Below are 23,414 nucleotides of genomic sequence, written 5' to 3'. Positions count from 1 at the left end.
TGATTGTATTCAGCAGCACAGTCTGGTATCGTCCACCACTCAATGCTGAGAATGATTTGTCATTCGAATGCTGATTAATAATGACTTTCTGTATTCTGTGCCATGTAAAGTCAAGCATTTTACAAGCCCTTTTTATTTTTTCCCTTCAGGAGTAAGAGAAACATTGTTTTAAATCTCAAGAAAACAAAGAAGAGAATTCAGTTGTACAAGAGGCTGTGTGAAAACTACCAGCTCTTGTTTTGTCTTGCAAACAGGAGAGCAATCTGCTTTGCTCATCAGTGCGTTAAAAAAGGAATAGAGTTAAAAAACCACCTTTTTGATGTATGTAAATGTACAAAAGGTTATCAGCTGAACTCAGGAAAGAAAGGCAGGCCATCTGAAAATGAGCAGCAGGCTGCTGATTTTTCGTTTCCTGCAGACTGACGTGTATGTTAATGATAGGCACTACATTAATGGAGCCTTGTGCCCTTGTAAAACTGTTTCCTGATGTTAGTCGCAGTAGTGGCGTCTCCACGGTAGTTCTTGTCCCAAAGGTAACAGTTATGATGTCATTTCTCAATAGCTCTTCCTCTGTTACTGGTGAAGAAGTTCCTGTAGTGACATAGGGACGTTGCAGTTACTGCTATGCCTTGCATCTGCCTCCATCACCCATACTGGGCAGCACCTTGTTCTCGAATCTGCCCCGTTACCTTCCTTGCTTGGCTGTGTAAAGAAAAGATTCATAGTCTGGCTTTCATTGAGAATTTTAATGCTTGCCCAGTCACTAACGACTAAGCTGCTTTATTGTTTCTTTCAGAACAGTAGACATAAAATAAATGTTTATTGAACCTTTGGAGGCCTGTTGATCAATAAAAGAGAAGCTGCATGGAAACCACAGAGGCACTGATAGCTTTTCTTTTCTCTTTCATATTCTCAGGGTTGTCTGTTGTAGGTTCAGCTGAAGCTCTAACTGTGAACAAAGAAAATAGAAAAAAAATCAAACTCCTAAGTCTGATCAATTAAAAATATATTCATCCAAGTGTTTGAAAGCTTTTATCCCATGTTCCATTTTCATTCAGGGGAATTTGCTCAGAGTGGTCTTTGCTTATTTTTAACCCAAGGAAGAATCATAGAATCGTAGAATGGCAGGGGTTGGAAGGGACCTTTAGAGATCATCTAGTCCAACCCCCCTGCAGAAGTTCACCTAGATCAGGTTGCATAGGAACATGTCCAGGAGGATAAAAGCCTGACTGTTTCCTTACAAAGGCTTTCAAAAGTAAGGTCAGGGGGTTGGGTTTGCTTACACCAGCTGAAAGTCTGACCTGGAAAAGACTGCAAAGAGGAGATGGTCAACTGGAAAGAAACAGCAAAGTTAAAATTGCGTTTTTATACTCTCAATATGGAGAGAGATCAGTTTCCAAAAGGCATTTAATGTTTTCATATTTTCACTGAAATATTAAAGAATTGCAATATGCAATAATGAAACTGAGGGTGAATTTTTTTGTTTGCTTATATCTCGTTGTCCCAGATGCATCTTGACAAGATTAGATTTGTAGCTATTGATTCAGCCAGCATCCTTTCCCTGTAGTAGCTTCCATTCCTATGCCTTTTCAAACAACTGAACAAAATTTGGGAGGTTTCAGAGGTTTTGTTCTTTTTTTTTTTTCAGTTTTGATAGCAATATCATCATGGCCTGCAGCTGTGGCAATAATGGTTTTATAGGCTATACCAGCTCTTTTTCTAACCATATAGCCTTAAAGGTATGCTCAGAAATGCACTTGATGAAATATTGCAGTAGATTTATTTGCTGGTCATGGTTACTCCCTCTTGTAGGTTTCCTTGTGGCACTCTAAATGTTTAAATGAACTGTAAATAATAATTAAAACTTTGGGAAATGGCAGCTAATAGCATCTCCAATGCTTATGCTGTTTAAGGTGGCTCTAACAAAATTGTTGCTGGAAAAAAGAGAAACATTTTTTTCTTTTCCAGTTTTATGTATGGTGAACTGACAGACAAGAAGACCATTGAAAAAGTCAGACAGACTTTCGACAACTATGAGTCAAACTGCTTTGAAATTCTCCTCTACAAGAAAAACAGTATGTATATATCTGTGTATGGTGTTGGGAGTGAAGTAGCATGTTTAAAGGATGTAATAGACTAAAATAAATTTTCATTTCAACATATGGGTAATTTGGGGCAACATTTAGAGAAGACATGGGTGTTTTGGTTTCTACAGCTCAAGAAGAGAGCTCTTTTTTCAGGACAAGTGTTCAGATTGCCAAGAATAGTAGTTGTTTCCTGCTGTCTGTAGTCTGACTCCTTCTTTCCAAAATATATTTAGTTTTGAGGATTGTTTCCCTGAAAGGAAACTAACTGGGTTAAGTGAAAAGAAATCCTCAATGAGGTTCCCCCACGTCCCTCAGGAAACACCCCCATGTCTCTCTTCACAAGTGAGAACCCAGACCCTGATTGCAGTGAGTGAATGCTCCCAGCAGTCTTGAGATGCCTCTGTGTTGTGGAAACCAACACGTGCGAGCTCTAGTGAGAGTACTACCTCGGGCATGTAACTTGGGGATTAATTAGCAAACCAGGGAATTTTGTAGCTTAATGAGATGTAGGACCTAAGTCCCTTCTTCTTGGTGCCATTGGGTTTACAAGAGGTTGACAGAACTAGAGAAGGTTTTCTTCATTTTGCTTGCACCATGAGTCACTGCAGTCCCACTTTCTGCCTTGCCACACGTGTGGGCAGTGCTACTTCTCGCTTATCGATGTTCTAGCACATACTAAGCAAAACCTGTACTGATGTGTGGGGTCATGCTGGGCTTGCTCAGTACACACATCTCTCCCAGGCTGGTGTTTGAAGTTCCTACTGTTACCAGTGGAGATGAGCAGCTTCCTCCACTGGCACAGGTCACCTTCCCAAGATAGAAAGCCAAAACTATCAGATGAAATGCACTCCAGAAAATCTGTTTCCTCAAGCACATGAGCAGAATGAGTCTAGTTGACTGAGTCAGTGGCCAACATCAAACACAGGCCAAAAGCAATCTTAATGGATTTGCCAAATTCTTTGCTTTAGACTTTCATTGCCCAGGTCGATGTGCAGGTCCTGGGGCTGGGGAGCTTTCTCTCTGGTTCAGCTGCCTACAACCCAGGGCCTGAGGCAATGTTTTCCACCAGGTGAACTTTGCTGCTGGCATGGAGCACTTTACTGGTGTGAAGCTGGAGGTCTCTCTGCATGTCGTGGCTGAGGGAGGATAATGGTGTGGCTTGGGAAAGAGCTAACTGTGCCTGACTGCCTCATTTCACTGCAAACTTGCATAAACATTTCATGACATTGAAGAGAGCACATTCCAGATACTTTTGTCTTCTTGAAACAAACTCACATGCTTTATGCTTTATTTCCACTTTCCATTTTTAGACTAAATCTTCCTGGATGTGCACTTAAACAGTAGGAAATGTCTCCAGTTCTACCTGCTTCAAAGCATTTTAGCCAACACTAATTTTTTTTTAATTAAAAAGAGAAGCAAGAGCAGCTCTGAAGTCCATCTGTTTCAGCAGGTGCTCAGGAGAGCCCTCCAAATGACCTCTTTTTGGTTCCTCTGCATATGGATGTGTCTATTCTCTAGATTTTCTGCTTCCTGTGCAGGTCACCTAGATATTCCCTCACATTAGGGGAACTTCTCAGGACAGATTGGTGTTGTGTATCTTCACAAGTGGTGGTGCCCAGCACTGCCATGCCCTGTGTCTGTGTGATTTTGGAAGATGATCCCAGAGACCGAATGCTCTACCTGGCTCTGTCTTCTCTTATTAACTGGGCTGGCAGCTCCTGTTCTACCAGGAGACAGTCCTGAACTAATTCCTCTCTATTTTGTTTAAGTATAAAAAGAAGAAAGCCTTCTTCTAGTGACTTTTCTGTAACAAGCCAGTCACTTTTTGCTTTCGGTTTTGGATTATTTGCTGGAACTTGATGATGCTTCAGAGATTTATTGAATTGCAGTTGCCTTAATAAAATCTTGACCTTTGCCCAGATCTCCAAGCCTTTATTTTCCATAACTTATATAGGATTACAGAAGAACTTTATGGAAAAGTACTCTTATTTCTTTTCAGGCTTGAGTCAGTTCCCATCCATGACATGTTGCCAACTTTCTTTTCCATCACCTGAAGCCCAGAACTTGAACCTCTTGCTAACACTAATAGGCTTACTTTTGCTCCCAGTTCAGCAGCTGGTTTGCCCAGGGTTTTCTTCCATTTGCCACACTCTGAGCCTTATGGGAGAAGATTCTTCAAGAAACTGCCTGTTTATTCTCCAAGCTGAATATCAGAGCAGATAAATAAATAAATATTAGTTATCTGTTGGTATGAATAGACTTCTGCAAAATGTAGACAGTTACTCTGTGGAAAGGCTTGTATTTATCACCTACAGAGACCCTGCATGGAGCTTGCAGGACTCTCAGACCACTCTCACACCTATATTTTCAAACTGTAGGTCCAGAGGTGCTATGTGTTTTTCATGATGTGGCACAACCACTTTTTTTCCTTACCCATTCCTTTCGGCTTTTGGCAGAGGGAGGCTACGAGGTTTCCAGGCTGCTTTCCCATCCTTTTTTTCCTTTGGCACAGAGATGGTTTTTCAGAGCTGATGTTCTCTGGCTGCACCCACATGACTGCTGGTTTCCCACACTCCCTTGTCATTTTAACTCAGCTTGCAGGTTTCAGGTTCATACCTGAAAGTTGTCAACAACTTTCTTCTGCTTTCACTTTTTACACTCCCAACTATTTAGCAACCATGTCAGGCATGCTGGTAATACTCAGGAAACCCCTTTGCCTGCTTTTGCTCAGATTTCTGCCTCAGCAGCAATAGCCACCTTGTCTTTGTCTCTCTTTGATTTTTATTACTGCTACTGTACAGATTATTTTGCCTAGTTACTTTCAGAGCTTTTCAAAGGGTGCTGCTGCTGATCCAGGTATAAGTGCAAGTACAGTATTACTCCAGAGAACTGTAGCACTATTTTTTAGGAGTTATGAAAGGAATCTTTTATCTTGGGTTAGCAACTGGGAATTGAGGTAATAAAGTGATCAGCATAATGGCTTTGGAATTGTCACAAAAAGCAGTCTCCCATCTCCCCAACTTCTCCAATTTACTCCTAGTGAGTTACTGGTTTGATCCCAGTTCAGCAATGCTGAATTTTGTCATGAACTCTTGTGGATTTTAACCTTCCCCACAGTAGTCCTAGTCCAAATGGATTTCGTTGCCTCAGAGCATCTGTCCTGCAGTTCATGGCACAGCTCCCAGATGTGGTGCATTAGAGGAGATTTGGGTGGGCAGTGGTACCTGTAGGATAACAATGGGCAAGCGGCTTGTCTCAATGTGTCAGCTCTCAGGCTGGCATTCAGACAAAGCCATTATGTCAGCTGGCTGAAAGCACATCAAATCCCAAAGGTAATTAGCTGTCTGTGAAGACGTTTATAGTGCAGCGTGTGTAGGTGCAAGTTTGGGAGGGAGGGGACACGGCCATGGACATGAAGCTTTACCTGATCCCTGCAGGTGAACGGGGTGCCTCTAAGCAAATTTTTTTAAGTCTTTTTTAGGATTTACAGAGCAGACCTACCTGTATGTAGGGGACTGCTATGTTTGTTTCAGCCAAGGAGGAATCAAAATGAGTTTCAGCTCATGAGCACCTGAAGGAGCTCTGCGTAAACAGTGAGGATTTACCACTAGCCATGCTAACCAGTTCAACACTCCAGGCAATTTCTGGCTGTTCAGTTGTCAAGTGGTAGGATTGGAAAAATACTTTGCATTTATTTCAAAAGCTAAATATAGATAACTGCATTGAGGGATTGCTCCACTGGGCAGGACAACAAGGAGGTGAAGGGTATGACCCGAAATACAATAAGGACATTGAATCTCTCAATTTGTCCTGATAGGACATCTGTCTGGATTAGCTCAGGTCCTCTTAAGTAACAGAGTGGCATCAAATTTGGAGGATTTTATAGTGTAGTCGATCCATTTTAGGTTTGATATCTCCATATTATGTGAAGAATAAATAAAAGATACCATCCATCCATTTTTTCTTGCCTTCCTACCTTACAGTCAAATACATCTGTGAGACAAGCTGGGAGAAAACAAGAGCATGAGGGGATGAAAAAATGTTTTATTTCAGAATGGAAATGGCTTCTCTTCTAATTAGATTAATGAAGCTATAAAAATGGGATTATGTTGTTTTCCTTTGAGGAGGTAAAATAAAGATCTGGAAGATGTAGAAACACTGATATGATCTTAAACTAGATGTGTGTTATAATAACATATAATTATGAGGTATTCTGTGTATTGGTTGGGGAAAGATTGTACTACACCACAGTCTAATGTCACCTTTTTCTCTGCTTCAGGAACTCCAGTTTGGTTCTACATGCAAATTGCACCTATAAGAAATGAGCATGAAAAAGTGGTTCTGTTCTTGTGCACTTTTAAGGATATCACTTTGTTCAAACAACCAATTGAAGATGATTCAACAAAAGGTAAAAATGACATACACTATTGTTTTTTGTAAATGATAAACTATGTGCTTGAGCTCAGTCCTGTAACAGGGACGTGTCATGCCTGTGGTGTCTGTCTTGAATTTAGGAACTGTTTTGTGACCTGTCAGAATTTCAATGCCACTTTTGTAAATTATTGCTTAAAACTGAAAGAAAAATCACCATGGGAGGAAATTCCCTGATGATTTGCCAGCATCACAAGCCTTCATATCTCTTTGTCATTTCACTATTTCTTCACTACAGCTGGCATTTACTAAAACTTACATACTTTTGAGTCATTTTAATGCTGTGTTGTTTTGGGATACCTTTCTCCTATGGAACTGGTATCTTCTTTTCAGAAAAAAATAATTTTGGGTCTTTTGTGCTGAGATCTTGATATTTCTTCCTTTTCTCACTCTTGGAGATGAAATGCGAAAGAAACAGCCTGTTTGGGTCCTTTATTAGTGGTCCATCAGCATTGATGATTGTATGGCAGTGAACATTGTACTTTCTGCTGAAGAGCTGCTGGTGATGTGCTTGTTGAGGTATCTCGTCACTCAATAACCCATGGCCAGATCTGCATCCTTGCACAAGAAAGAACTGGTGGGGAAAGGTGCAGGAGATCTTGATTTATTAGACATGAGTGTCGTGTATCAGGTTCACACATGTATTGGTTTGGGTGAGATAATGCAGATTTTATCAAGAAGGGCATTTATGCTGCAGCATCCACATTCCGTCTTCTATTGAAAGTTGCCTTCTGGTGATTAATTTCTTGCTGTATTTTTCTCTTTATGCTTGGAGAAGATTTGATTTCTCACCGAGAGCTGTGTGTGCTCTAAGCCATCTTCATGAGAATAAACTTGGTGTCATTTGAATGCAAACAGGATTTGCACTAATGTCTTATATATGTTTGGATAACTGAAAATAGATCTATAAAGGCAGACTTAAAATAAAATGAAAAGCCTCGCTTTGAGCTAACACCAAATAGGAAAATTTTTGTCTAGAGAGCACTATCCATAAAGTTATAAGGTCTTGATATAGGAATACCTTCTCAGCCACCATAAGCTTTACTGCCTCTCAATTTATTTAGCAATCTGCAAATGTTCCTTTATTTCACTTTCAGCTCCGTAACGTGAAATCCTTCTGCTTGGAAATATTTTTTAGGATCAATGCCAGTTACCTGAAAGGACTTTAATTGCAGAGGTCTGAAGGCATGGGACTGGCTCCTTGCTGCAGTGTGTATGATATGTAGTGGGAGTTCATCGGGCAAAACGCTAGTCTTTGCAAAGATGCTCTTGTAGAATTTCCTATTGGATGGTGTCTGAGTGGTCTGAGATGTATCTTACATGGAACTGCCTCAATTTCCATAGTACATATTTGCACTGAGAAATGTGTGGCTGCCACAGGATGGATAAAACGTATTGAAGGTGGCTCCCAAATGCAGAAATGATGAATGTTGCCTCATTTGGACGCTCAGCCTGGGAGAATTGTACTCTGCAGCCTTTCCTGGGGAAGCGGGGATGTGCTGGGGGGTGGTGTTGAGCTCTTCCCCTCTCTGTCTTGTGGCTGAGGATGAGCAGAATCCACCTGGCATCTGTTACGGGAAAAATGTATGTACCTATAGGAAAGAGCAATAACTGTGAAGCATGTAACTTGTGTGCTGCTGTTCTCCAGTGAAGGGTACCATTAGTTAAAGTGCCAGGTATTAACTATGAACATTGCAAAATATTGTCGTCAGCAGCCAGAGTGGTTTGGCTGCATGTTTAAAGAGCACTTACTTCAGTCAAAGTTGTGCTTTAAAAAAAACCTCCTAAACCACAAACCAGAGCACTGCAGAAGGCACCCCTCTCTCCACACCACAGTGCCTTTAAGGCATATGAGTGGAGTCTTAAGATTTACTCCAGGTGCTTTGATTAGAGCATTGATTAACATTGATCGATACGTCTGACAAGCTCCATAGTTACAAACAATTGCTGCAATTTTTCTTGTCTTTTATATTCCTCATCTATGTTTAAAATATAATATTTGGACCATTTTACTACAAGGATGGGGAAACAGCATCGTTGCATTACCCTTTGTGTCACAACTGGGTGGATCTGCAAGATCCCACGGTGCTGGGATCACAGCACTGCTTTGTCGGTTAGTGCTGCGAGAGATGCATAATTCATTGTCCTTGCAGATAACATTACAACGTGCTTAGAAGCTGTCAAGATGTTTCCTTTTTGAATTATGAGATTGGTAAACATATACATAACAATTTAGTGGAGAATTTGAAAAGAATATTTTGTAAAAGGAGTTTCAGCAAAGTACTGCTGTTGAGGGCTGGGATTTATCATTGAAAGGGCTATTTTCTTCTTCTCTTTAAAAGAAAGATTTTTCTGCAGAAATTCTGCCAGGACCATGCAATACATAATACATAAGTAACTATGGTGCAGATGAGTTACTGTCTATTACTTATGGGAGCAGTAAATTTGAGATAAAAAATTCAACAGAAATAAAATATTGATGCCATTATGCAATAATCTCTTCATACCAATATATTCCACGCTGTTCCACGGTATGTTGCTTTGTTGTGAAGCTTCAGTACATCATTCTTACACAAGATATCGGAGGCTTGGAGTAGATGATCTCTAAAGGTCCCTTCCAACCCCTACCATTCTATGATTCTATGATTTTGGCATTTAAGTCATAACAATGGGTGTATCTACACTGCAGCGTGGCTGTGTGTCCTGGCTGCTGGAAGCAAATGGTTGAGTTTGACAGATCTGCTTATGGTGGCTAAAACATGATCAGCATCTCCTGTAGACCTTGCAAGGCAACAGCAGCTTCAGGACACAGTGAACAGTGCCCCAGTGCTGGGTATGCAGAACCATTCAGAAGCGTTGAGGAGCTTATAATATGTCTGAAAACAGGGCAGGGAAATAAAAGAAAATGGAAGTTTTACTATAAAGCTCATTGCAAGGGAGAGGTGGGAATTTTTTTTCATGATATGGGCTCAAAAACATGCTTGCTTACAGACTCAGTACAAAAAAAAGGTGGTTGACATCACGGGGACTAGCCCCGTGCAAGCAATGGGAGATGGAGAGGTCTGGGGCACTGTGACAGATGGTGTAGCTCTCTGCTTACCTGTGTGCTCACTGTTTGCTGTGTGGTGATGCTGTCAGAAAGGAGGAGGAGGAGGAGAAGGAGAGGACTTTGCTTGCAGGAGGGTGTAAAATAGTGAAAATTTTTCCTGGGCCACCCAGGAGGCTGTGAATTTGTTGCAGTCCAGAAAGGTGTTGAAACTTATGGACTGAAGGCAAGACTGGAGAAAAAGGATATTTAAAAGCTATCTTCCTCTAATAAAATACAGTGGCAGAGATCAAAACTCTTGTTTCTGAGAGGGTACAAGCAGTTTGACACTAAAGATATGATTGCCTTGTTTTCTTGTTATCCATGCTGGTATCTATTATTGCTGGGTGATGTGTGGGAGGCCTATGATGTATAGCAATGTAACAGTGACCAAAAAGTACTGTTGTGTGCTTGTAAATGGAAAATTACTTTAAAAATGTCTAACCATACTAAAGTGTAAAAAAGGAAAAACCCAAATACCTCATCATGCCAAGTAGAAGCACTGAAAATGATACGGAAGGAAACATCAGCTGCCTGGTGGATGTGCTCACTCCTGGGTGAAGATGCCACTGGCGGTCTGGAGGATAGGGAGAACCGACCCAGTTTATAAACCTTACCTTGGTTTATGATTTGAAGTGTCCCAGCTCTTAAGTCGGTGGCTGGATGAGCTGTGGATGACAGCAATGTGGAAGAAGAGGTCTGAGAATTAGTGATGAGGCAGGAGATGTAACGGCAGATGATGGCTGCACCTGATGGACACCAGCACAATGCCTTATTTTCTAGTGAAGGAGCTGTGCTGTGTTTGTCTAGTCTCTTTGTTTCCTTCTCCTGCTCTCCTTTGGTAACAAGAACACTCATCTGATCTGGATTCAGTACCAAGCAATAGATCCTACCTGTGGTGTTGAAGGGCCAGATCCCCAGGTGTCCTGGCTGAATGCCTTACACAGCAGAGGTGGAAGGCCATTACAAGCATATGAAAGATCGTATTATGTATTTTCTTCCCAAGAATAAAACCCAGAGAATCTTTTTTTTTATGTTTGTACCATTGTAGGGTCACAGTTGGATGCTTTTATCAGCTTGCTGTGCTTTTATTCTGTCTTTACCCAATGGCCTTTCAAAAAACATCTGAAGACTTTCAATCCCTCCAAAGACACACAGTGGTAATAATCTTATGTTTATTTGTCAGAAAAAAAATGAAGCCATTTTTCTGGGCCCTAACTATTAGAAGGGCAAGTGGGGGCACTTAAAATGTTAACACTATTTGTGGCCAGGAATGTGGTAGATTATATTGAGCTGAAAGTTTAAGGGCAGAAAAAAAAAAAAAGACAGGCATTTTTTGGCTAACAGTGGAGTTTAATGCAGTAGTGCAATAGCTTTTTTCACGTTATTATTATCAGTGAAGAAACAATGTGATGTCTAGGTAAGCTTGGAAGTTTTTTCAGCTAAGATTCTCACTGGTTATCTTGTGCCTCGAGTGAAATATCAGGCTTGTCGCCCACTGAAAGTGATTCTGTTGAATACTAATGGGATGTTGAATGAGGATGCAAAGATGTTTGAATGAGGCCCCTGCAACTCAGGTCCACGTGCTCTTAACAGATGTGCCATCTTCCCATCCCAGCAGTATCCCAGAGCTGTTGGTTTGGGGGTTTTTTTTCACTTGATAAAACCAGACTTTGATAATCAAGACTGCCTGGGACAATGCTGTAATGCTTTCAGTGATATAACTCTTTATGGTTATATAACTCTATATAATGGTACAACTCTATCTCAGAGTGTGACAGTGCTATAAAAAGTGTAGTAGTTGCAGAAATATGCACTTATGCTTGCTAATCCTTGCTAAGCCTATAATTCTGATCCTTTTTTATCTTTAATAAGTGCAAATTATTAAGCATATATAACTAGTTACACATGGGAACTTTTTTCCTTGAGGGGGTATCAATCCTGGTGATAATAGAAGTGGGTGGAGGGATTAGAGCATGAAAATGAGGTTTCTACCTTCAGCTGAAGCACAGTGTACCCTGTTGAATACATCACCTTGACAGTAATCCATAATAGTAATTTAATAGGTCACAATTTGGATATCCTTACCGTGTTTTTATTGCACTTTTCCATGGCTGTAATAACTAGGGTCTTGGTGCTATAGAGACTCACATGTTCTGATGCAGTTTCCTATTGCTCTGCTCTGCAGGGTTTCACCCCCCCAGTGCCTTCAGGCATCACAAAGAGCACTACATCTCGCTGATCTCCTCTGTGTCTAGAGTGCAGCATCCAGGGACACATGGTCCTTGACAAGACCATGTGGGTGATGACAAGAGAAGTGGTCATATGCCAGGCTTCCAGTGTCACAGTAGTGATGTTAAGATATAGTCTCTTGGTATTTTGGATGCCTATTTTGGATGGGTGTAGTCTGTTAGTAACCAGGAAGACCCTCTGAAGTCACTTTGCTCCTCTCCCTGCAGGACAGACATCCCTGTTATTATCTTCAGTGACATGCTGATGGCGTTTTAGCAATCACTGCAAAGGCTGAACAGTCACAAAAAGGTAGTTGTATCCTTGCTGCTAGAGGTGACACTCTGAACTCTTATTTCTCTCTCTCCTCCCCACTCCCCTGCCTTTCTTGCTTTTAGAGACTCACCATAACAAAGAAGAGAGAATTTCCATATCCATGGCTGTTTAGTTTCCTTCACAGAAATTAAGTACTTTTCTGAATGTTGTATTGCCTTTTGAGGCCTTTGTGTGCTCCATCAGCAACCCACAATGAACATTAACTGTAAATTTCTGGAAGCTTAATGTGCAACGAAAAAGAAATCCCATTGAAATCAAATCTAGCCCTGTGAGAGATTGAATTAAACTGGAAGTTGATCTTTAAAGCAGTAACTGTTTGTAGATGGATACACTTTCTATGTGGAAAACTAAACACTTGTAAGCCATAGATAAAGTAATAAGTATAAATATAGTAGAGAGTTTAAAAGCCTAATCTGTGTCTCACATGGCATTGCATTGCATTTCACTAAGTTACTTTTCTGCTGAACTCAGGAACTTGTGTGTGACTAAACCATCCCCTCCAGACAGACATCCAGTATTGATTTGGAGGTCTGAAGAGACTGAGGATCCACCACGTTCCTTCATGTTTTTCTTGTTTTTTTCATTACACTTTTAACTTTGAAGAAGTAGCATATTTAAATTAAGCTGGCTTGGGCTTCTTGCAGTGGCATCTTTCTATGCATTTTTCCCACTGTACTAAGAAAGTACCATTAAGGCACTTACATTTAGTCAAGACATCACTCCACCTTCTTTTGATAAACTAAATGAGTTGAGCTTCTTAAACCTCTGTGTAGCCTGAATTTGGAGGTCTGCTGATGGCAGATACACAGAGATTTTACCTGTACTTTAATCCAGCTCATTGGCAGCAGTAGGTATGAGGCCATGGTGGCATAGATTTCGGCCACAGGTTGCAGGCTGTGGCCAGTCTTCTAGCCAGGCAGGTTCACAGGTAACTCCTCAATATTGCCCACTGCTCAGTGTCTCCAAGCCTAACTCTTGTCGTTGTCTATCCAAGGAGTAGGTGACTTTTTGCCAAAGCAAACCACATGCTGATTTGCTCATCTACTAAGACCTCTGGATCCTCTTTGGAACTGTTCCTTGCTAGGGACGTTTTCCTGTCCTATGCTGGAAATCCCATTTGCATTCCTTTTTGCCTAGATATCTGATTTCTATGTATATGTCTAGTTAACGAGCACATCCTCCTCATGCCTGTTTAACATTCATCTAATCTTCTTGTCATCAGGCCATTTTATCAATCATTTCATAATGACTTTGAAACCTTAGAGAAAACCACTAAATTAAAAGGGACCTGTCCTCTGAGCTCCAGAAAACCCTCAGTAATAATTTTTTACTATTTTCCACTACTTGTTTGTTGATTGCCAGATACTGAGTTCTTCTTTGTCATGGGCTTGTCTGGAGCTGTATTTTGCTTGCAGCCCTCATGAACGCAGGGCTGCCCAGCCTGTGTGGGAACCTGTCAAACCCCCATCCTCTGCCCTCCTGTGCTGCTCAGGAATGAGGAGGTAAGACAACTGAGATCAGCTCTCTGAGCATGGGAAGAGAGGAGCGAGGGGAAGGTAATCTTACAGGGCTGGTTGTGCACTTCATCATTGTTCCACTCTTTACCACTATGTTTTTGGTTTTTATGTTTTTGGTTGGTGGTAGATTAAATTTCCATTTTCTTCCCCAAGTTGAGTAGTCTTGTCTGCTTTGCCTGGGACCATAGGTGGAAATTGAACCCTCCTTGTCCTTAGGGGATTCCAAAGGCCCTTTTGACAGTTATGGCTGATCATGGCCCTTTGCTCCTACATGGGCCTAAACCAGGACTTTGATCCATTTAACCTGTAATTTACTCAGTATTTTCTTGAGGCTCACACAGTGTCAGTTCAGTGAGGATTACTATGCAAGAGGATTTCGCTAACTGTGGCTCTCGGGTGATTCAAATACAGCACCAAGATGAGGTGATGTTATGTGATGAGCTCTGTTGGTGGGCTAATTTGGGAGCTGTTGAGTCCTTGTCTGGAGCTGGGAGCAAACCACAGGCAGCTGCTGAGGTTGTCATGAAGTTGATAGTCTGTGCTGTTGCCTAGCACGGCCACAGCAAGGGAGCAGTGCTACAGGGAGCCGCCCTGGCTTGTGCTTCCCTGGTATTTCATCACACATGAGCTGTGGCTCTGTCTAGCCATTGCATTAGCTTGTTCTTGTCAAGGTGTTCAGCTGTCTTCCTGAGCTGAATTCATACTCTTATTGAATAATGAAATTACCATTGTGGGGCATTTTACATCATTCCTTATTGACAGCCATTCATTATGGTTTTTTTATTAAACATATTGAAACTCAGATCATCTTTTCTCCCATTTTGCCTGGCACTGAAATCAGGCTGAGCAACCAGTAGTTACTTGTGTCAGGCTGTTTGCTCTTTCTGCATATGGGTGCAGAAAGCCTTTTGGTTGTACTCTGGGAGTTCTTTAAAAACTTCATTGTTATTGTAATAAATCTAGCCAGGGAAGGATGTTTCCCATATGGCTTCAGGTTTTCCACATCCTTCCTCATAAGCTGTAATTTCTTGTTCACATACTTATTTGTTCCCTCTTTTTTTCCATCACTGTTGCTTTATTGTATACTGTTTTTTCATTTCTATCAGCTGCCTTCCTTTTGACCTTGAACCTTTGCTTTGTCTGATGTAGTCCTTTTCCCTTGACCACTGAATGGCACCATTTTTCTATCTGACAAGCTCCTAAAATCCAGTTTACTCACATTTGCAGTACTTAGTCTTTTTTTGGTTGGTTGATATTCTTCTTCCCCAGATTTGTGCTTGTTTTTATACACTTATGGGAAAGAAGTCTTGAGTGGACCTGTATGTGTGTATAAATCTTTGCTTTAGTTTCAGAAACGTCACATCTAAGAAGTTGTGTCTTGTAAATTTATGGCTATGTCAGAATTTAAAAAAGACATTGTGTACCAAATGCAGTCTAGTGGTATATAAATCTTAGCACTTTTCGTCAGTACATCTCAAAAGTAGGTCATTAGCATTATCTTCATTTGAAGAAGAAGAAATTGAAGCTTGGAGAGGTAAAGGGATATGCCCAAGATTAGCTGGTGATTCTTCATCCCTTTTGAAATCCCCAGTAGTTGCAGTGGGTGGGTGGTAACTGGGAATACAAAATTGAGCCAACAGAGGTCATATGTAAAAAAATTACCCAAGAGTGCAGCACGTTATTAGACAGTGGAATGCATAGAATTCCAATCTGAGAAATTTATCCTAATATTTTGAGTTACATTTGAGTAGACTCTGTGGTTCTTCAGTCTGTAAATAGCACTGTTGCCGGATCTACACAGGAATGCAGATAAGCAGACACTTTTGTTTGAGGTGTATAAAAGCCCTGAAAATGGTAACTAACACATTTGCCAACTAAAGCATGCATAAAAAGTCCATCTATCAATTTAGCCCTTCACCTGGATTGGTTCCCAACCAACACCAAAATTTCCAAACTCACAGTGACTGGTCAAAAACAGATATCAGTCCCTTTGTTTTAGTAACAACTAAGGTAACAGCCAAGGTAACCTAATGAATACATATACCAGGGTCTTGTGGTTAAGGTAACAGCTAAGGTAACCTAACAAATTAGGGGGTCTCCTAGCTAAGGTAACAGGTCCCTATCAGGTGTGGTATGTAACTCTTGCAGTTTGATCCTCATGTGATTCAAATGAATACTTACTTAATCAATGGATATTTGAGTTATTTGCAAATGCTTAGCTAATTGATTCAACTATTACTAGGTGATTAACAGGTGCTTAACAAGCGCTTGACTACTTATTGTGATGACAAGTTGTTAATTAATATAATTGTGTATCTGCAACAGCATCAGTACATCATGGAGGTGATTGAGCTTTGTTTGACTATTATTCTGTTTACTCTGGAATCCCATTTATCCCTCTCCCTCTAACAAAGCAAAAGTGAGAAGATTAAGTTTTCTGAAGAGACAATGAGCTCTTTCAGCCATCCTTTACCTGGAGTAAAGAGCAAACAGACAGTCATTGCAATGATTTTGTGGTCTGAATGTTTAGAAATAGTTTTGATATGTAGATGCTAACTATTGATGCAAAAGGTTGATCCTTGTTACAAACTGAATTCCAGACTATTTCTGAGTGCTTCTAGGTTTTTGTGGTTAAGTAATACAAAATGTTTAAATAATATACACTTCATGTTAACTGTTTCATACTCCACAGTGAGAGAAGCACCTTCCCAGGAGGTGTTACTTGTGCTCCTACAGGCAGGAATCAACATGAACATTGCTGTTATTACCCTTTGCAGTTGTTTTTTTTACATGGACTATCATTGTTAACCCTAGTGTTTTCATTGCAGTCTCAGATATTGAATAGTTCCCCATTACTCTGATTTAAAAGCCTGCATTATTTCTGATCCTTTTAAGACCAGACAAACCTCGACAAAGAGGTTAATTGCAACCCAGTAGAGCTACACTACTGTTTTATTAGGAGGAACCAGTCATGTCTAGATTTTTCAGAGCAAGTGCACTGTAAGGAACGTTAACATCTCACCTTGAGACACTGAAACTCTTCATAAACTGTGATGTATGAATTTAGCTTTAAAATCACATAGTTTATGAACTAGAGGTGTTGTTTTTTCCCAATGTGGCTCCTAGCTAGGTGGCTAAATCTGTATTTGGACTTGTACACAAATCCAGTTTGAGAGATTGCAAATTTTCAACTTCTAGTTATGGGGAGAATTTGAAGGGGTTTTTCACTTGCAGATACTTATATTTGAACATATTTGCTGTTACTTGTGAAGGCAAGGGGTAAGCCTTTTGACTGCTGAAGTTTGTACAGGGAAGGTGGCTGAAGCACTAGTGGGGCAAAAGAGCCAAACTCTTTTTTGCTTATTAGGCTGCACCTGGGCAGAGATTTATCCCCAGCAGAGGGAACTCCCCAGGTCTGTCCCAGCCTCTTGGCTGGGTGTCCATGTGTGACAGGCACCAAGACTTGCTCCCCAGGAGGTTCACAGCTTTAAGTGTGAGCAATTCTGTGCCTGCTTTGTGTCCTTGGAAGGAATCAGAGGGATTGAAAGGTTTTGTCTGCAGACAGCCATTAGTAAAGAGTGATTGTGTCCCATTGCTTCCAGCATCACTTCTGCCTGGGGAAGCATCCCTTGCTGAGCTTTGTTTTATGCTCTGCCATGCACTACAACAGCATATTTGATCTCGATGACATTTTTTGTTCCTTAGAGAAGGCAGCAGAGGAGCGGGCATTGGAGATGGATGAGAGTGTTTGTGTACTGGATCGATAACAGGAAGGAGATGGGTGCCGAGAAGAGCAGAGAGACTGGTCCCTATGGCAATGCAAGGCTGCAGTTCACACACAGAAGGCCCCTGAACACAGAGTAGGCAGTGAGTGTGGTGTCCGAGTGGAGCTGTTAGCAGAGCAGCTGTTGCAGAGCTGTTACCATCCCAGCTGTCCGGCATAAAACACAATGATTGATTCAGGACCTCAGGAAGAAAGATGGATGGGCATAAGCTGCTCTTATTGGAGGTGTAGCTGGTGGAAAGACACGTGCTATAGTGTAAGAGGTCTTGGGTAAGATAGTTTGGACTTTCTGATGGTGGAGGGATGATAGAATCAAGTTCTAAGCTGGAAATACCATTTGACCCTTAGACACCACATAATTTCTCTAGTGGTGTATGAATCTAAGGATTGTCTGAGTGAGCATCTTGGACCTATCAGGAAAGTTTTTTCCCTTCAGAGGAGGTTTTTGTGAGCTCTGCTTTGACTGATTATTGCCTTCTTCCCTTCCATGCTCCTGCATTTTCTCAGGCATCCTGGCAGAACATGAACAGCTTCAGCTCATGTCATAGCATCTAAGGTTTGAAAGAAATACCAGTTTGGTGGTTTTGGTTTTTTTAAATAATGGAGTACTTCTTTATTTCTCTTCAGAGAAACCTTTGGCTCAGCCTTTGTGTGAAGTATGCCACCAGCTCATTCCCAGCTCAGCTCCTCAGTCAGAGGGCTGTCAAATTGGCAGCCCTAATTAGAGTAATAGATGTGGAGAATATCTTGCAAATGTAAAATATGTAATTGCAACTAAAACACGTGGAGGAGGAAGAAAGTTGCGTGCTTGGAAGGACAGCACTACAGCAGGGCCAAGGCAGAAACTAGTTTGGTTCATGTCTATCAGCATGCTTGCCATCTTCATGTCCTATTTTTGTAACTGCATGGAGTTGTTAAACCTGCCTCTTCAATTTATGGAGAATGCAGGAATTTGAGTAATGGATAGGAACACAGAAGTACTTTGCTAGGCTCCTGTTCCAAAACAAGGTTCTGTTCTTAAACATTGGAATGAATGCACATTTGTGAAGATTTTTTAATTTTTTTTTTAAAGCAAGGGTGCAATTTCTTCTGGTTTTGTCTGTGAATTAGAAAGTAATTAAAAAGAACCAAGGGAAACAATCATGTGTCTATTATTCCAGAATTTTCCATTTGAGGTACTTAACATCTTCCTCTAAAAGATCCACATAAAATTTCTTGTAAGGAGAAGATGGAGCTGGCCTGATCTGGTGTGTGATTTGATGATATTGTCTGTCTTCCTAAGCATTTGAGTGCAATGTTGGAAGTTTGAGGTATTATTTTTCCAATGGTGCTGTGGAAGAAAGATGTGATCCAGCTGAGCTGAAGCGAGCATCAGAAGTGGTGCTTTTTCTCATGAGTAGGTTGTTGTTTTCCTCTAGCACTTGCTATTTGTGCCACTCCTTTACTCCTTCCAGACTGAAAATATCTGTGAGGACAGGCGGTCACTAATACTTGGGATAAAATTATCACTCTCTTCATGTCTCTGTCTATAGGGGAAAAGAAAAGAGAGAATCGTTTGAAGAGACATTGACAGCAGTAGGCAGCCATGCGAATTTTACCTGATCTATTTAAAAGTACACATTGGTTTTAAATATAATTCTGAACTTATCTAGCCTACAACAAGGTCAAACAACTGAGAAATGTACCCTGTACAGATTATTTCAGACACAAGGCAGCCTGTATACATTTTCACCTTCCCACTCATAACCCAGCATCTTGCTGGTGCTATGTTTTTAATCCTCTTGGGTTGTAAATAGGAAACAAAAGAACTTGGTACTTTTTCACACTATTGCAGATGGATAGACTGGAGCAGGTAGAAGAATGCTGGACTTTGTGCTGAATTAGAAAAGAAGTCATGTTAGCATGTTCTCTACTTTTCAGCATCCAGAATCGTGGGCTTCACAGGCTGAATGTGGAAATGTGAAGTTTCTAAACTATTTGCTCCAGCACAAAGCAAAGCTTTGGTCTTGGTGGAGAAATAACACAATGAAATGGTTTGCCCTGTGAAAAGAAGAGGTACCAGATGAGCAGACTGGTAACTCTGAATGCTAAAATGTGTGGCTTCTTTCTTTCACATGACACTGGTGATCTCATCAAGGTGGAAAGGGACTACTTGAAAAAGTCACAATTTTTCCTTTTTATTTTTACAGCAAAAGGATTGCTTTTGTTTGGTATGTGTCTACTCTTCTAGCTCCCTGTGGCACTCAGTAGATATGTAGATGAAGTGCTTAGGGATGTGGTATAGTGGTGTCCATGGCAGTGCTGGGTTAATGGTCGGACTCAATGATTTTAAAGGTCTCTTCTAACCAAAATAATCCTATCATTCCGTGATCTTCCCCAACTTCTGCAGGATGTCTTTGTGGTTAATACAGAACAGATGTTTTTCTTCCCTAAGATAATGGACAAAGAATTTCGTATCATTTTTTCTTTTATAAAAGGAGAAGCGTTTTTAAAATACATATTTTTGTAAGTGGGATCACTCATAGGGAGGTTATGGCTTCATCACTTAGAGCCCCTGATTCTTCTCCAAATCCTCATCTAATCATTGCATAGATCAATGCCCTAAACCTCAGAAAAGAGAGTAAACCTTGATTAATTAACCATCAGCTATCAGAAGGATCAGAGTCACAGAATGGTTGAGTTTTGGCTGGATGTCTGGAGGTCTTGTCCAAACCCCACGCTCACGTAAGGCTCTCTGTGACCAATTGTCCAGAATCATGTCCATGCAGCTTGTGAATATCTCCAAGGATGGAGATTCCACAACATCTCTTGGCAACCTGTGCTTGGTCACTCTCACAGTAAAACAGTGTTTCCTGATGTTCAGACAGAACCTCTTGTGTTTCATTTTGTGCCCCTTGTCTCTGGCCCTGTCACTGGACACCACTGAAAAGTGATTGACTCTGTCCTCTTTGCAATCTCCCTTCAGATGTTTTCCTACATTAGTAAGACTCGTTCAAATTCATCCCTGTGGACCACAGGGAAAGTGTCTTTCCAGGGGCAGAGGATACTGAGTGTGTGTATATTTGTTTAAGTACCTTCCCAGGATCTGGAGGTGGGTGACCACCTTCCCAGAGGAGAGCTGCTCTCTTTTCCCTGGCTCTTGCAGCAGGGTTGCAGCGTGACAAAAGCAATTGGCTGGATGTGCTGTGGCCTCCAGCAATTATGAGAAATGTTGGGGCAGAGCTGTCACGATGCTATTACTATTCTCACTTGCTCTTTGAAATCACTGGTTAAGAAAGAACAGTTAAAGACTTTAAAACTATCTCCTTGCCAGGGTTTTATAGACAATTAGGAGAAAGAAAACCACAATATATTTTCTAGAAATTAATAGTTCATACTTGGATTACTAAAGACTCCCTTCACCTTCTTTAATACAGAAAGTGCATGTTCCTAACTGATTATCTGTGTAAGCATGAGGAATATCTGAAGTTCTTCACATCTAAGGTTTATATTTAAAAAGTTGATAAAATTCTTCTGTGTTTTAGCTTTATATTTTTTGGTATGCATTTTTGAGGTAATATGTAAAGAGCCAGACACAAATGATTTGTGCGCTCCTGGTGTTGTATCATGATACTTGAATCTATTCTGATTAAGTGATGAACAATGGATTTACAATTGCATGAATATATATTGCATATATATATATGTGGTAAATTGCAAAGCCAAACTGTTTTGTTTTGTTTCGAAGTTTTATTGTTGTGTTTGTTCTCTGCTCTTCATTTTATCTGCCCCAGGGTTTCCTTTAACTTCCAAGTCCCTGACTCCTGTCAGACAACAGGAATTTGAAAATAAGGGTAGCCACTAGAGACATGTTGTATTTCCTTTTTCAGATGTGACATTTCGCTCAATTTTCACCTATTCAGCATTCACGTTAAATGAAAATAAAACCTTCTCCAGAATCAGTTTCCTGTTGATAATTTGTTTCTTATACATAAATATGTGGTAAAATACCAGGTTATATCTGGCTAAACTAGATGCTGAGCATCTCCATCAGCACTCTTGGGGAGGCATTTCCTTTGTGCTTTACTTGGATTTTCAGTTTTTCTGTTCAACACCATGGTGCTACACTGCTTAAACCCCTGGTGTTTACTTTGCTACCACTGATTTACCTGCATCATTGATGGATCTGCACCAGCTTTCATATTTGGGCATCTTTCCAGCAGGAATGACTTGATGACATGTTCTTGGGTCTGTGCTGCTGTCAGTAACAAACTCTGATTGCTCCTTTCTGAATGCTGCAGAAAAAAATCCCCAGGGGCAGCCCAGTGTGTGGGTCTCAATCTACCATTATGGCAGCTGTTTATCATTAGTTTAACTGCTAAATGGGGCTCTTAATGCCCTTTAAAATCTAGTGCTTAATCTGTCTCCAGACTCTTAATGACTTTTTTTTCTTGTCTGAAGCATTGTTGTTCATGCAGCCCTGAATTTTGATGATTTTTGGTTTTAGTTTTGTCCCTGAAGTCTAGCTTGGGCGAGAAACAGTAAAGACTTAAGGATCAGACTTTTGGCCTGCTCCAGCAACCCTGAATCAGCAGGAGCCTTTCTGTACCTGGGGAGGATTTTACTTCAACAGGATTTGCAGTCTTGGGAAGCCTTTGCATTAACTTCAGTGGCTTTTGAATCATTTCAGCAGCAGAGTAACTCCCCAGAAGGCTGAAAGCACAATGTGATCCCTCTAGCACAATGTTTCCAAGAGGCAGAAGAAAGAACAAGCCAGAGCATTTTGATTTTACTGAGATTTACTTGTGGTTGTCTTGAAGCAGCAGTGTTTTTCCCCTTTAGCAAGGCTTTTAAGCCTGCAGCCTGAAGGTGTTCCGTGCAGCAATTTACAGAAACTGTTCAAGTGTGAGACTTAGTGAATGTGAAGGAGATTTACCAGTGATTAATGAGGTCTGAGTACTTCTGACAGGATTGCCTTCCTTCCCGCAGGTTGGACAAAGTTTGCTCGATTGACGCGTGCCCTGACAAACAGCCGGAGCGTACTGCAGCAGCTGACGCCGATGAACAAGGCCGAGGTGGTGCACAAACACTCTCGGTTAGCTGAAGTAAGTGGTACAGACACCTCCCTTTGTAAGGCAGGAAGAGGTTGGGGGGAACCCCACCCATCCTAATTCTCATTAAGAAATAATATTTAGAGGAAAATATTTCCCAAGCCTGATCTTTTTGGCCTCTCTTCTACTGATTCTAAGGCAGCACTGTGTGCCAAGCCCAGTGTCTGGGACAGGTCATGCTCTTTCAGTCATGAAAACAGCCTCCATAGGTCACTTTTACTTACATGGCGTTACTTCTGTGCATGCGATTCTCAGTTTACTGGTTGTTGCTTTACTTGGGGTGCCCAGTGTGTTCCTCTACGTGCTGAAATGGGAATGTTCTTTGGAAGTATCCCTGTCTGGGTCCCTGGGGTTGTACAGGTACACTAACTACATATATACCTTGATCTCGACTTTCTTGCAAAGTCATTCCTGTGGTATTTTGCTCAAACATTTTTGTCTTCAAAACTGATGAAATGAACTCTTTGGCAGGTTGCAAACATCTCCTTAACAGTGCAGATGGTGCAACAAGTGAATGCCTTCAGGTTAACTGATGAAACAGAGGTACTGCTTTCATCTTCATGTCCATTGATAATGAAAAATATACGGGTCAAAACATATGAGCTGCTGAAAAGGACAGCCCTAGCCACCTTATGTCAGAGAGGTTGTCCTGGGTTTGATGCTAAGCACTAATAGAAGCTTTAATTGTTGGTTTTTTTCATTCCCTTTCTGGTTTTAGAGTTTTTAATTATCCAAGTTCACTAACTTAAAACAGAGTAGAAACCCACAGTTTTCAGGTGTTGGCAGTGTGATGTGTTCCCTTGAATTATCCCATGCCAATAGCTTAGATGACTGCTGAATTACTCTCAAGTCTTG

The 23,414-nt window shown here is 40.9% G+C and overlaps 1 protein-coding gene across 1 annotated transcript in view; it reads left to right on the top strand.

Moving 5' to 3' along the window:
* KCNH5 (potassium voltage-gated channel subfamily H member 5) overlaps positions 1 to 23,414 on the top strand; it is a 153,608-nt gene that overhangs the window by 18,921 nt on the left and 111,273 nt on the right. The window contains exons 3-5 of the mRNA XM_061998186.1: positions 1,969 to 2,075; positions 6,367 to 6,495; positions 22,438 to 22,553. Coding sequence (XP_061854170.1) covers positions 1,969 to 2,075; positions 6,367 to 6,495; positions 22,438 to 22,553 — 352 coding nt within the window. The remainder of the gene's footprint in view (positions 1 to 1,968; positions 2,076 to 6,366; positions 6,496 to 22,437; positions 22,554 to 23,414) is intronic.

Source organism: Colius striatus, chromosome 6 (assembly GCF_028858725.1).
Source record: "Colius striatus isolate bColStr4 chromosome 6, bColStr4.1.hap1, whole genome shotgun sequence".
Taxonomy (NCBI): domain Eukaryota; kingdom Metazoa; phylum Chordata; class Aves; order Coliiformes; family Coliidae; genus Colius; species Colius striatus.
The sequence above is the reverse complement of the archived record's forward strand: the minus strand, read 5'-3'. Positions and strand labels throughout refer to the sequence as shown.